Here is a 12481-nt window from a genome sequence, read left to right on the forward strand (position 1 = left end):
ACACATTTATTTTCTGAACGGATTAACTTATTCATTTATTCAACAAAAATTGGTGAGGACTTCTACTACGTGCCAGGAACTATGGTAGGTCCTGTGGATACGTAGGAAATAAAACACACATAACACTTTCATGAAACTTATTCTCTATGGGGGAGATTAGGAAAATAATTGTACAATTAACTATATCATGTGATTATGAAAATTCTGCTCTGGGTAAAAGGAGTATTTAATCTATCAGGGAGTAGTGGAAAGCCTACCCAGTGAAGTAACGTTTAAGCTAAAACTTCACAGATAAGTAGACGTTAGCTAACCTGGGGTGAGAGATGGGGATGAATCAGAAAATAAGCGCAAAAGCCCTGAGACAAAAAGAACTTTGTATGTTCAAGGAAGAGGGGAAAGGTCAGAGAAGGTAGAGCTTGGTGAGCAGTGTGAAGAGTGAATGGAATCTAGAGAGACACCAAGGACCAAGTTATCAGAAAGCCATGGAAGCATTTTGAGTAAAGGAGTTATAGCATACAGATGCAGAAATCTGCTAAGAGTTCAGCATTGGCAGCCAGCCTTCTTTAGACATGGGCAAGTGATCCTATATTTGAAAGGTAGAAAAGAAGGTTTTGCTGGGCTTTCTTTTTGGAAGTAGCTGTCATGGATGCTGACAAATCTGGCTCTTTCCTTTCTATTACCTCTGGAGTTCCATGGGTATAGGGATCAAAAGAAAACGAATTCCACTGGATCTTTTTACTCCAGGACCCCTCAAATGAGAACAGAATTAGAAGAAAGATACTACTGGCACAGTCAACAAGAAGGAAAACCTTAGTCTTGAACTCACTGGAGATTTTAATTCTAATTTTGGTGTGTGATGGTACAGACCTGTTTTTCAATACTTTTTTCTCTTGCATGTAATCACTTAAGAATAGATGTTAATATATGGGGCACCTGGGTGGCACATTTGGTTAAGTGACCAACTCTTGGTTTCTGCTCAGCTCATGATCTCAGGGTCGTGAGCTCGAACCCCACATTGAACCCTGCATCAGGCTCCCCACTCAGCACTTAAGTTTCTCTCTCCCTCTGCCCCTCCCCACCCACGGTCTCTCTCTCTCTCTAAAATAAAATAAATCTTGTTTTTAAAAAAAGAATAGATATTAATTTATATTCTGAAATAGATGGTCATTGTATTTGATCCATATAAAATGTTTGTCAGGAAGAATTTAAGTTATATAATGTATTTCTATTTTATTATGGAATAAATATATAGAGGAAAGGTGATGAAAGAAAATTGAAAAACACTTGTGAATAGAACTGAATGAATTAATTGAACTGAAAATATAAGCAGGCTAACCAAAAGCAACACACAGAATGGGACAAATATTTGCAGATCATATTTGCATATCTAATATTTGCATATCTAATAAGGGATTGATATTCAAAATAGAGAGCGAGCTCCTAAAACTCAACAACCAAAAAATGACCAACCCAAATCGAAAATGAGCAAAGGACTTGAATAGACATTTCTCCAAAGAAGATAAACAAATAACCAATAAGCACATGAAAAGATGCTCAATATCATCAATCACTAAATAAATGCAAATCAAAACTACAGTAAGATACCACCTCATGCCCATTAGGATGGCTACTATCAAAAAAAACAAAAAATGACAAGAGTTGGCAAGGATGTGTAAAAATCGGAACCCTTGTACACTGTTGATAGGGATATAAAATGGTATAGCTGCTGTGGAAAATAGTATGGTAGTTCCTCAAAAAAATTAAAAATAGAATTACCACATGATCCAGCACTTCCACTTCTGGATATATACCCTCAAAAATTTAAAGTAGGGTCTCAAGGAAATATTTGTACAACTGTGTTCATAACAGCATTAATTATAATAGCTAAAATTTGGAAGCAACCCAAATGTCCATTGATGGATGAATGGATAAGCAAAATATAGTATATATGTGCAATGAAATATTATTCAGCCTTAAAAAGGAAAAGAATTTCTGACATACACTACAACATGGATAAATCATGAGGACATTATACTAAGTGAAATATGCCGGTAACAAAAAGACAAATACTGTATGATTCCACTTATATGAGGTATTTAGAGTAGCTAAAATCATAAAGACAGAAAGTAGCATGGTGGCTGCCAGAGGCTGAGGAGAGGGAAGAAATGGAGAGTTGTTTAATGGGGACAAGTTTCAGTTGTACAAGATGAAAGAGTTACGAGGATGGATGGGGGTGACGGTTGCACAACATTATAAGTCTACTTAATAGCCCTGAACTGTATACTTAAAAATAATTAAGATGGTTAATTTATATATATTTCACCACAATAAAAAAAAGGGGGGAATGTAGGCAGGCAATAAAAGTAGAATATGTTATATGTGAAAACTGAATATTAAATATGGTATCCCTTCATGAGACCCATTTAAATCCTATACCTGGGCTTAAAAATTTATCATTCAACAGAAATACAAAAATTATTCAGAAACTTCATATTTGTTGGTATGCTTGACTTCCTAAAAGTTTTCCACTTGGGAACATAAATGAAATAGGATCTTAAGCTCTCAATAGAAAATTTTATATAATGGATCATAGGAATGAGGAAACAAGTTTATAGTTCTGTCTGCCACTGTTAGTGTTATTTTACTTTAGGCAAATCACAAACCTCTCTGGGCCTCAGTTTCTCCATCTGTAAAATTAGGAGTTCTGTATGGTTTCAGAGATCCCTTCCAGCTCTTAAATTCTGTTTCTATTCCTGTAATCTTTTTTTTTTTAAAGATTTTATTTATTTATTTGACAGAGAGCACAAGCAGGGGGAGCAGGCAGAGGGAGAAGCAGGCTCCCCGCTGAGCAGGGACCCCCCCCATGCGGGGCTCAATCCCAGGACCCTGGGATCATGACCTGAGCCGAATGCAGACACTTAACGACTGAGCCACCCAGGCACCACTATTCCTGTAACCTTTAGAGAAGCAGATCTCTCATGTGACTTTCAAGCTGTTTTGTAGAAAGGTGCCTCCGGAACAAGCCTCATCCATTCCTCCCCCAGGACAAGGCCGGCTTTTATCTCTTACATTATGCGTTTGGATTTCACTTAAAAAGGGAGATTTTTCTAAAAACCACTGTTGTTGTTGTTGTTGTTTTTAAGATTTTATTTATTCACTTGACAGAGAGAGACACAGCGAGAGAGGGAACACAAGCAGGGGGACTGGGAGAGGGAGAAGCAGGGGGAATGGGAGAGGGAGAAGCAGGCCTCCCACTGAGCAGGGAGGCCTGATGTAGGGCTCCATCCCAGGACCCGGGGACCACAACCTGAGCCGAAGGCAGACGCACTGAGCCACCCAGACACCCCTAAAAGCCACTGTTCTGATCAGTCCCTCCTTCTTCATGCAGATGGCATAGCGGTGACATTATATTACATGTAGGTGCAGGTAACATTTAGGTCATAGGGTAGATTCTCTGGGAAGCAGAGCTGAAACAGTTTCAAGCAGCAATTTGTTTTTTAGGAGTTTCCTTTGGGATCAACACCTGTGGAAGAGAGAAGGCAGCAGCATTAGGCAGAGGGCAAAATTGAAGGAGATAGCAGACCTAACAGCCGCCTCAGCCAACCCCTAAAGGAGCTGTGGGGCTAAAATGACCCTTCAGAGTTGTCCAAACTGAGCCAGAAGAGCTGGGCCTTGTTACCCTCACCCAGACCAGTCATTGAATATGAGCAACCTGGGAAGGGTGTGAACTTGCTCAAGGCTGCTCTCTGCAGCCAAGACCGCCCCTAAATGGACTGCCAGGATTCTGGCAGCAAGTCTTTTCTTAGAGGCGGATCTAGGTGGTGCATTTCTGAGTCTACCATAACTTGTGACAACAAAGATTATTTTGAAAGAAAGCAATCAATATTGTTTTATAAAACATTTACGAGTTTTGCATGGGTCTGTGACCAGAATCTTAGAAAAGCCTATATATCACTAAATTATCATATTACAACCAATGTTCTACCCATTATCTCATTATCCTATTTTATTTTCTTTTTAATACTTGCCACCATCTAATATTATATTATGTATTAATTTGTTTATATTATTTCATTAGTAGAATGTAAATCTCATTAAGGCAAAGACTATGCCCGCCTTGTTCCACACTACATCTTAACACCTGAACAATGCCTGGCATAGCACAGTAAATAACTATGGAATGAATGAATGAACAGACGAACGAACAAAAAACACAAGGAATGAATGAATTGCCAGAGACGAAACATCATGCTATTTTGGTTCATTGAACATATGGATTAAAAGGGTTAAATAATCTTAAGTATTGTCTTTATGGTTTAAATTAAATAGCATTTCCCCAATAATTATACTCCAGACAGTAAGAACATGCTTAATAAATACCAAAATATAAGAATAAGGGTGGGAGATTTTCTTGGCACCCCATCTTGATTGTTACAATCAAGCAGACATTATCCTAAATTAGTTAAATCATAGATATGAAACAGATTACCATTTTATATAAGAAGTAAACTTACTTTTAAAGGCCATGTGCAACCAGTTAAGAGTGTGACTTGAAATTAACTGCTCTGCATCCAGAATAAAGATGCCCTGATTTTAGCAGGACAGTTCTATCACAGATCAAGGCCCCAAAAATGTGGTGGGACACTGAAAATTTTCCTTTGGCATCAGAATTTCAGGTTACTTCTTTTTCTCCAGTCCTCGCCTCTATTCTGGTCTTTCCCAGGCCCTGAAGGGACCCTAATCTAATCTCCCTTTTGAGTAAAAATGACGTGGTAAGTCTAAAAGTGTATTCAGACAAAATAAACCTTAAGCACTTTTCCCCTTGCTAATGTTGCCACGCTGCTTTTTCCAATAACGAGAATATCACCATATCTCTAGACTGTTAGCTCCTCAAGGACATCTCTCTTCTCCTACCACCCAGCACAGTGTCTGTCACATAGTAAGTACTCAATAAATGTTTTGTGAACTGAAATGAAGGTGAACTTATATAGGACACAACTCTGCATATGCCTCAATTCTCGATTTTTCCCAAAGGACTCCAGAACAAACTCCTAATCCAAATTAGGTTTTCTGCTGTTACCTAGCCTACTTCTGAGCCTCCGCCCTACTCCTTAAAATCATTGTGGTTGTAGCAGCAGCAAACAGATCTTAATAGTGTTCTAACCAACAAAGTCTGTTCTTTTAATCTGCCAGTGAAAAGGTATGCTTTTATTTTAAGTCTAAAATCAGTTATCTTTGCCTGCTCCTGCCTTCTATTAATACAGATCATAAGACTTTAATATATTAAAGTGTTCGCTAATCAGTTTGTTCTTTTAGGTATGCCTAATGAACTCTAGTCATCATGGCCCTCTTTTAGAGATTATTTTAAAAAATCATTCTATCCTAACTCCTAAAGCTTTATTTGGCCTTTTTCCTATTCGTCAGTGTTCTCCCCCCACCCCACCCGCCCCTTCTTTAAAAAAAGAACAGCTTTCACCATTTTTGTGGGAGAAAAAAAAAAAAGAGCTGTCCTGAGGGGATAGAATGTTCTAGCTTAATTTTCACTTGCTTCGGTGGCCTTTCCTATTATTTTTGCTGAAGAGAGAGGTGGGTTCTTTGACTCTTCAAGTCATATTTGGCAAAGTAAAAGTAAATTAACATGAAGGTAATGTTTCTCAAACAGAGCAGTCATACAAAACACCTCTCTACAGTAGCATCTTTATCCTCTGTGTTCTAGTCAGTTTTTTCTCCCTAGTAGCTATCCTCCCCAGTAAAGATAACTTTGTCCATCTTTTTCCCTTCCTCTAGCCCCAGCTTTCTTTTTTTTTTTTTAAAGATTTTATTTATTTATAGCCCCAGCTTTCGATAGCGACAACTGCGTATGCAATAATTTAATAATTTTGAAATGAACGGAAACAAAAGAGAGATGGTGGGTTTGTTGATCCCTTCTCCACAGCATAAAAAGTGTGGGAGTCTATAAAAAGGCTTCTCATCATCCGATAAAAGCCATTTTTAGATCCTCTTCCTGCCCCCTGTGCTTGTGTGTCACAATTTTATGACTTTCTTAGAGTACAGAGTGGCAGGTTTTTATGAAATACAAATTTGAATTCTGTTAAATAATATAAGAGAAAATGTCATTTTCCCACAATCTTCTCAGACCTATATTCGTGAACTTATTTATTCAGCAAACATTTACTGAATGCCTACTAAGTATCAAGCCCTAGGTGGGCACTAGGGAGACAGATTTTTCAAGCCACATTTACTGTTTTCAGAAAGCTCACAGTCTCATGCACAGACACACAAGAAAGTATGTGATAGTATGATAAAGGTATACCCAAAGTATAACAGTGTCCACACGAGTGGTTTCCAGGGTTAATTTCGAGTTAATCTGGAAACCCTAAACAAGCAACTACACCATGAATCTTAATTTCAGAATCTTAATAAATAGATAATTAGAGAAAAACATTTAAATAAAAGTAAAGCCCCCTGTTCAGTGTATAATAGTAAAATTTGTGCTTCATGCTTCGTGTACGTCAGTATATTGTATAAAAGTTCAATTCTTTTTGCTAAAGATTTGACCAAAATTATGACATCTTCTTTTCCTTTTAATCTGAAGAAGTTATATTTATTTTACTTTTATTTTTTTAATGGAACGCTTCACGAATTTGCCTGTCATCCTTGCGCAGGGGCCATGCTAATCTTCTCTGTATCGTTCCAGTTGTAGTATAGGTGCTGCTAAAGCGAGCACAGAAGTTTTATTTTTTTTTTTTTTACAGTGAAAGAACATTATAAATTTACCTGGTTAACATAGATTTACTTAAAACTGGTCCTCAACCATATTGGCATTTGAAAGATCTATTTTGTTTATTCCCAGATGGTAATGTTTTAAAGATAAATTATAAACAAGACCTGTATTTTGTCTTGGTAAAGTAGAGCATGATATTTGTTCTTTTAAAAAAGAAAAAGATTTTATTTTTAAGTAATCTCTACCCCCAACGTGGGGCTCAAACTTACAACCCCAAGATCAAGAATCGCATGCTCTGCCAACTGAGTCAGCCAGGCACCCCAATATTTGTTCTTAATCTTCTAAAATCATTTTCAGCATCAAAGATGTTGGCCCTCACACTATTTGTAAATAATCTGCATCAGGGCCTAATTGCAAAAAATAGCAAATTGTCCCTTTCCATTATTAGTCTTAAAATGTGTTCAGTTCAGAAAGTCTGAGAGCCAAGTATGGTGCTCGTTTTCAAAGGGACTGCTATTTGAAGGGGAAGTATAACTAACGGACAATATACCCAGTAAAGTTGATAATTTAATTTGTGCTTCTCAAGTCACATTTCCCTCATTTTAAATTGCTTCATTGTTTAAGTTGTCTTCAGGATTATAAACTTGTTTTATGCAATGGAATTGAATATTTTAAAATTCATTTTCCTGTGCATTTGAAATGGATGTCTACTGTTAGACTAAAATTTTACCTCATTTTGTGGTCTCTCACATAATATTTGAAGAGTTTTAGTGTGCGGATAGGTTATGAAGTTACTGTGGAAAACTAAGAGTTCTATTATGAAATGAAAAAAATTTAAGCTGGAATAAAGAATTATACTGTTATCGTTATGTACTATTTTTGAAGTAGATTAAAATTTTGGACTTATTCAGATTAGCTTTTAAAGTAGCATTATTGGGGCGCCTGGGTGGCTCAGTCGTTAAGCGTCTGCCTTCGGCTCAGGTCATGATCCCAGGGTCCTGGGATTGAGCCCCGCATCGGGCTCCCTGCTCAGTGGGAAGCCTGCTTCTCCCTCTCCCACTCCCCCTGCTTGTGTTCCCTCTCTCGCTGTGTCTCTCTCTGTCAAATAAATAAATAAAATCTTTAAAGTAGCATTATTTTTTTCCGAGAGGATGGGGAAAAAATAATAAAATAGCATTATTTTAGAAATATACCTTAGTGGGGTGCCTGGGTGCCTCAGTTGGTTAAGCAACTGCCTTCGGCTCAGGTCATGATCCTGGAGTCCCGGGATCGAGTCCCGCATCGGACTCCCTGCTCAGTGGGGAGTCTGCTTCTCCCTCTGATCCTCCCCCTCTCATGCTCTCTGTCTCCCATTCTCGCTCTCAGATAAATAAATAAAAAATCTTTAAAAAAAAAAAAGAAAGAAATATACCTTAGTGGGTTATTGAATTAGCTATGTGTTAACTAAAATCACTATGATTTTGAATTTTAACTTTTCCAGTGTATTCCAATATTCTTGGTTTAAAAATTTAGCAAATATAATGTGACTTTTAATTTGCTAAGCAAGATCCTAGCCCACAAGTATTAATTTTTATCTGAGAGAAAACACACTAATAATATTAAAATTATACATATTTATACATGAGTATGTTTCACATTATTCTGTTAAGTGAACTGTGTAGATTCTAGTGTCACTACTTATCTTTGTAAATCAAGTTATTACAATTTGAAACTGAGCTGCTACCTCTCAGTCAGTGAACTTAATGTTAGCTAATTAATAATCACCAAACTTTGACTTCTTAAGGCCTCCTATAAAACCACAGGACCCTACCTAGTTTGTCTCATCTGATTGCTGCCATTTAGAAGCTTCTTGTTTTTCTGGGACTGTAATATTAGGTAAGATCAATTTTGGAGAGGGGCGCCTGGGTGGCTCAATTGGTTAAGCGTCTGCCTTCGGCTCAGGTCATGATCCCAGGGTCCTGGGATTGAGTCCCACATCAGGCTCCCTGCTCAAGCGGGGAGTCTGCTTCTCCCTCTCCCTCTGCCGCTCCCCGCCAACTCATGTTCTCACTCACTCTGCTCTCTCTCTCTCAAATAAATAAAAATAAAAAATCTTAAAAAAAAATCAATTTTGGAGATAAATGTAATTTATTAATAAATATCCAGCAATGTGAATGGCAGTAGATCCCAGTGCCTTCCTCTCTAGAACCTTAAACCTAGTGCATAAATCCTAGTCCCATACCTGATCTCTCTTTGCCCTATAAAATAAGGGGTTAGATTTCCTGGGAACTAATATAGAAGTTTTAATTGGCCTATCAAGGTTGGTTGGTTGTTCTTTTTTTAATCTCAAAAATATGGGTTGAGGTACATTTTTAACCTATAGTACTATCTAATAGAACTAATTGCAGGGCGTCTGGGTGGCTCAGTCGGTTGAGCGTCTGCCTTCGGCTCAGGTCATGGTCCCAGGGTCCTGGGATCAAGCCCCGCGTTGCATTGGGCTGCCTGCTCAGTGGGAGGCCTGCTTCTCCCTCTCCCATTCCCCCTGCTTGTGTTCCCTCTCTCGCTGTCTCTCTCTCTGTCAAATAAATAAATAAAATTAAAAAAAAAAACAAAACTGCAGTGATGGAAAGGATTTATATCTGCACTTTTCAGTATGGTAGCCATAGTTAGTGGCTACCTTAAAACATAGCTGGTGTGACTTGGGAACAGAATTTTACATTTTATTTAATTTAAACATCCATGTGGCTACTGGGTATCATATAAGACAGCATAACAATAGAATATCCTTGAATTTGACATATATGTCCTCAATGGCATTAAAGGTCCCTTCATTATTTAAAAACAAAATAGACCTCAATACAGTAAATTGAAAAAAAAAAATCTCTAAATATAGATGTAATGGTAGATGCCTTCCTAACATTCTGGAGCATTCTAAATTTATAAATGGAAAAAGAAAATCAGCCCAATGGTAAATTTAATCTTGGCTCTTGACTTTTACCTAAAAACCTGGATATAAAAATTTAATTTCCCTCAAGAATATGTGTCTTGACTTTTAAAAATTTTAGATGATATAATAAAATTTTGTGTTTCTAAACCTCTTCAATTTTTGTTTTCTGTTGAAAGAGCGAACAATTATTTTAAAAACATTTATCAGGTAGTCATAGACAAAATGCAAAACTGACTTCTCACAGATGGTTTCTCCTAAAACCCTAGGGCAATAAGGGAATTAATTTCTCCTTCCCCATCCTGAACATGTACTATTTAAAAATCCCCCATGGTTGTACATGTTTCTGAGCTATTATTATAGCATCTTTTTTCCTGAAGGGTTAAGAGCTACTTACTGACTGACCACTCCATCTTTTATAGAGAAAAGCATCACCCTTTGAAAGCATTTTCCCCTTTAAAACTCATTTAAATTGCATTTAAGAAACATCCATTATTACCCTTCCAGGGAATGTTATTTTTCACTGGGCGTTACAACAAGATTAATCATCTCTGCCTATCAAGAAGCACAGATTTGATTAAATCAGCCAAGGACATTAAATCCTAGCCTTACTCACTCTAGTGACCATATCGAGACTGAGTTGAGGAAGAATTTGTGAAAGTATCATTTGGTTAAAATTGCATGCCTGTCTCTTTAAATCTAAAAAAAAATCCTTTCAGAAGCTGTAGAGAGAAGGTGCTAGAACTGTGTACGATCATGACTGGAAAGCAGGATCCCTCAGTGACTGCCGAATCTTCCCAGCACAAGATAGAGAGGCAGTTCAGCACAAGCCTACACTGGTTCTAGGCAGAACGATGATCCTACCGAACAGATCTCAAATAAAATTAAATTGAGAAAGCAGATCTTTCAAGGGAATGAGGCGGAGGCTCGCTTTTATGTTAAAAGCAACCAGCATCCTCCTTGCTAGACACGGACATGACATTTTTAAAGGAATTATTTGGTTACAGCGTTTTAAGCAAACTGTTCTAAGGAGTCTGTACATTGCATTGTTTTTTCTATTCTTTTTTTCTTTTGCATATATGTAATTCTGGAGGTAAAGAAAAAGCCTGCCAGGGATTCAGAAGGCATCCCACTAGCGATCAGCTGACATTCCTAACTGAAGGCTGCAATGTGTTGCTTATTCATTTTGTACCGTGGGAGCTGCGGGGACTAGCAGAGAGCTAAACTATGCATTTCAAACAGCAGTGCTTGTGCAGAAAGAGGGGTGAGAGAGAGGCAGCCGGCGAGGAAAGAGCACAGCTGGACTTTCTCCTTGTTTTTATCCATTTCTGCAGGATCATGTATTCATAAGGGATGAGGCGGGCCACGGCGATCCCAGGCCTGAGCCGCGGCCTACCCAGTCAGTTCAGAGCCAGGCCCTCCACTACCGGAACAGAGAGCGCTTTGCCACGATCAAATCAGCATCTTTGGTAAGCAAACACCCCTCTACCCACCTTCCCTTCCTTCCCCTCCTCCCCATCTGGCAGCCTCTCGCCCTCCCTGAGCCTCTCTCGGCTTCATGGATGGGAGGAAAGGAGTCAAGAATGTTTTCTCCCTCCTAATAATTTTATTCATTTTAGAAAAAATCTGTTGGCATGGCAACCTGATCTCAGATATTTTAGCATTGTCTATGGCATGGAAAAAAAAAAACAACCTTTGTGTGTGTGTGTGTGTGTGTGTGTGTGTGTGTATGTGTGTGTGTATTTATATATGCTGTATGTGCAAAATAAAAGGCCTTTAAGATGAAGTTGCTAACCTATCCAATTTTTTAAAAGCTATTTGTCTTTTCATTGAAATAAGAATGCTAAAAAAATTTTAAAGGTATTTGATGTATGTGCAGGGCACTATGCTTCTTTTTGTATAGATGCATGTGTGTTTGTAATGTATACACACATATCAAAAGATAAGACACAATTTTTTAAAATATATCACTGCTAGCTAATGTATGTAATTGTAGAAAATAAGGTACTAGCTTCCTAGGGATGAATTGCTGGTTCGTTCTGGTTCATTCATTTATTTATTGCAACAATGGTAGTGGCTGCACTTCCCCATTTAACCCCTGAAGAATTTCCTGGCACAAATAAAGCAAGAAGGGCTTTGTAGGAGAGGATATGGATGGTTGTGGAAGAAAAGATACTGTAGGATCCTTCAGCATTTTTACTATTGCAAATGTGATTGCTGGATGCCCTTGTAGTAGCAAAAGGGGTGTGTGCTGGAAGAGTTAGTTTCCATGCCTCCTCCCCTTGGCCCCCCACGCGTGCGCCTGCGCGCTCCCATACTCACACACACACACTCACATCGTTTCATCCTTGGCACTCTAAACTCTCTTTAATCTTTTGCTTCTGAATCTCGCTTCTCAGCCAAAAAAATTATTGAAATTTTCGTTGTTTTGCCCCGATTGATGTTAGAGGTCACATGGGCAGGAAGAGTTAGTGTACGCTGCCTGGCTATTACATTTAGAACCTGTGATGACATCATCCGAGGCCGACCCAGAAATTATTTTTCTTGTCCTATTTTTTAAACCTGATTTCCACTTTTATCTCTCAAGTCTTTCAAAGGCTTCAATTATCTTTGGAATCGATAATGGATTATAATCTTTAAAAACCCAAATATGAGGAAAATGGAAGTTAAAGCACGTACATATTGCTATGCCTGCTGCTATCTAAAAGCAAGCATTTTAATTGAGACTGCCTATCAATAAGCCTACCTTTAAGTTCCTTTGTATAGAAGTTTCTTGTCATCTCTTAATGGGCAATTTTTCATTTTAAATGAACGTTATACTGTGTAATGGAGAT

General features: G+C 38.0%; 1 protein-coding gene and 1 non-coding gene across 3 annotated transcripts in view; one reads left to right on the top strand and one right to left on the bottom strand.

Moving 5' to 3' along the window:
- TAOK3 (TAO kinase 3) overlaps positions 1-12481 on the top strand; it is a 190598-nt gene that overhangs the window by 139483 nt on the left and 38634 nt on the right. For both annotated transcript variants that reach the window (XM_078060912.1, XM_078060913.1), the window contains one exon: positions 10982-11116. In XM_078060912.1, the coding sequence (XP_077917038.1) occupies positions 10982-11116 (135 nt within the window). The remainder of the gene's footprint in view (positions 1-10981; positions 11117-12481) is intronic.
- On the bottom strand, positions 6621-6727 carry LOC118530134 (U6 spliceosomal RNA). The gene has a single exon (XR_004914482.1). It is a non-coding gene; the product is annotated as a U6 spliceosomal RNA (small nuclear RNA).

Source organism: Halichoerus grypus, chromosome 13 (genome assembly GCF_964656455.1).
Source record: "Halichoerus grypus chromosome 13, mHalGry1.hap1.1, whole genome shotgun sequence".
In the NCBI taxonomy this organism is placed as follows: domain Eukaryota; kingdom Metazoa; phylum Chordata; class Mammalia; order Carnivora; family Phocidae; genus Halichoerus; species Halichoerus grypus.